General features: G+C 39.9%; 1 protein-coding gene across 1 annotated transcript; it reads right to left on the bottom strand.

Moving 5' to 3' along the window:
• Positions 1–546: 546 nt before the first annotated feature.
• On the bottom strand, positions 547–1,320 carry LOC106332435 (glutathione S-transferase T3-like). Its single transcript, XM_013770897.1, has one exon. It carries the CDS (start codon positions 1,318–1,320, stop codon positions 547–549), a length of 774 nt encoding a protein of 257 aa, XP_013626351.1.
• Between the last annotated feature and the right edge of the window lie 338 nt (positions 1,321–1,658).

Here is a 1,658-nt window from a genome sequence, read left to right as displayed (position 1 = left end):
GGGAAACATTCTTATCTCACTCAATACAAAGACAAGTGCTATAAGAGAATGAACTTGATAGAGAGTAAAAAGTGAGAGAAGTGCTATTTCATAAAATGATACAATGCAAACATATATAGAGAGTTTGAAACCATATTACATCATCCGTGAATCAAGTTGTGACTGACACAATACATAGTACATAATCCGTGAATGAAAATAAGTGTAGCAAGAAACAAAACACTACACTTTCCCGTGACCAAAGCTGGTCTAAAGTCCTACTACCCGCAACATACATAAAAAAAACAACTAGGCTTCACCTGCAACAACTGCTCACCTCCAACACCTTTACTCCGACCCGTGACCTGCACTTTCTGACCTGCAAAAGAAAATAAAACCCCCAATCAATAATTCAAGAATTTAACCAACAAGTTCAACCAACAAGTACATCGAAGCAACAAAGCAAAGCAACTTAAACATATTCTAAGCAAAGCAACCTAAACATTCCATCGAATCAAGCTAAGCAAAGCAACCTAAACAAAGCACCAATACAAGGCACTAACCAACTCAAAGCATTTCACCAATTAGTTTATTCTTAAGGGATTTTTCTTGATCAGAAAGAGTCTCCTCATTTTTGCCAAGGAGACGATCAAGGATCTTTTGTTTCGAAATGTTATTTTTCAGAGATAGCATGGTTTGTATTTGATCATAAGCTGCTTCATTCCCGTCCCTCTTGCGCTTGGCTGCTTTGCTCGCCTTTACACCAGGAGGCCTCACCTCTTCATCGTCAGGCACCACCTCCGGACATGCTTCCTTCCTCTTCACCGACAACGCGTGTGACCTCCATTTCTGATCAAACCTCAGCTCCCTCCAGCAATGTTCAAGTGTGAACTTATTGTTATAGTCATTTAAGAAGATGTCATGTGAAGCTTTCATGACATCATTCTCATTTTGGCCGCTCGTCTGCTCCTTCAAAGCGGCTTCATTGCAACCCACAAACTTGCACACCTGCTCATTCACCCTTCCCCACCTCTGCTTACATTGACCCCATTCTCTAGGAACGGCGCCAATGAGCTGAGGGCTTGAGTTGAAATACTCCTCTATTCTCTTCCAAAACGCCCCTGCCTTCTGCTCATTAGCGACTATGGGATCCTTGCTCGTGTTCAACCAAGCGCTAATGAGCACAAGGTCTTCTTTGACTACCCACTTTCTCCTTTCCAAAGGTTTAACTAACCCGGGCGAGTTACCAACTGCCTCAGCAGAGTCAACGTCTATTGGTGGACTGCTCTGCGAAGCTAAAAGGTTAACAAACCCGGGAGAGTTGAAGGAGAAAGGTTCCATTTTCGTTTGGGTTTGGTTTGTTGTTTATATGTTGTGTGTTTTTAGTTATGGATTTGCTATGTTTTATAAACAAGTTTTTGCTTTCATATGAGATAATTAACTACAGCAGAAGAATTAAACAAAGTCTACCTACCACAAGTAGTTCACAAATAGCAGTGAATACACATCAAATCACTGGAAAATATTAACTACACCTAAGTACAATATATAAGTGATCACAGCAACCAACAACTAACAAATAATTAATTATAGATTTTTAAAAGTTGTAGTTAGAGTTCTAGGTGTCGTTGTAGTTTACTTGGGTTGTACTTCTAGTTATTGTTGTAGTTATCTTTTAA

Source organism: Brassica oleracea, chromosome C1 (genome assembly GCF_000695525.1).
Source record: "Brassica oleracea var. oleracea cultivar TO1000 chromosome C1, BOL, whole genome shotgun sequence".
NCBI classification, from domain to species: Eukaryota; Viridiplantae; Streptophyta; class Magnoliopsida; order Brassicales; family Brassicaceae; genus Brassica; species Brassica oleracea.
Note: the sequence above shows the minus strand (reverse complement) of the source record. Positions and strands in the feature narration are given on the sequence as shown.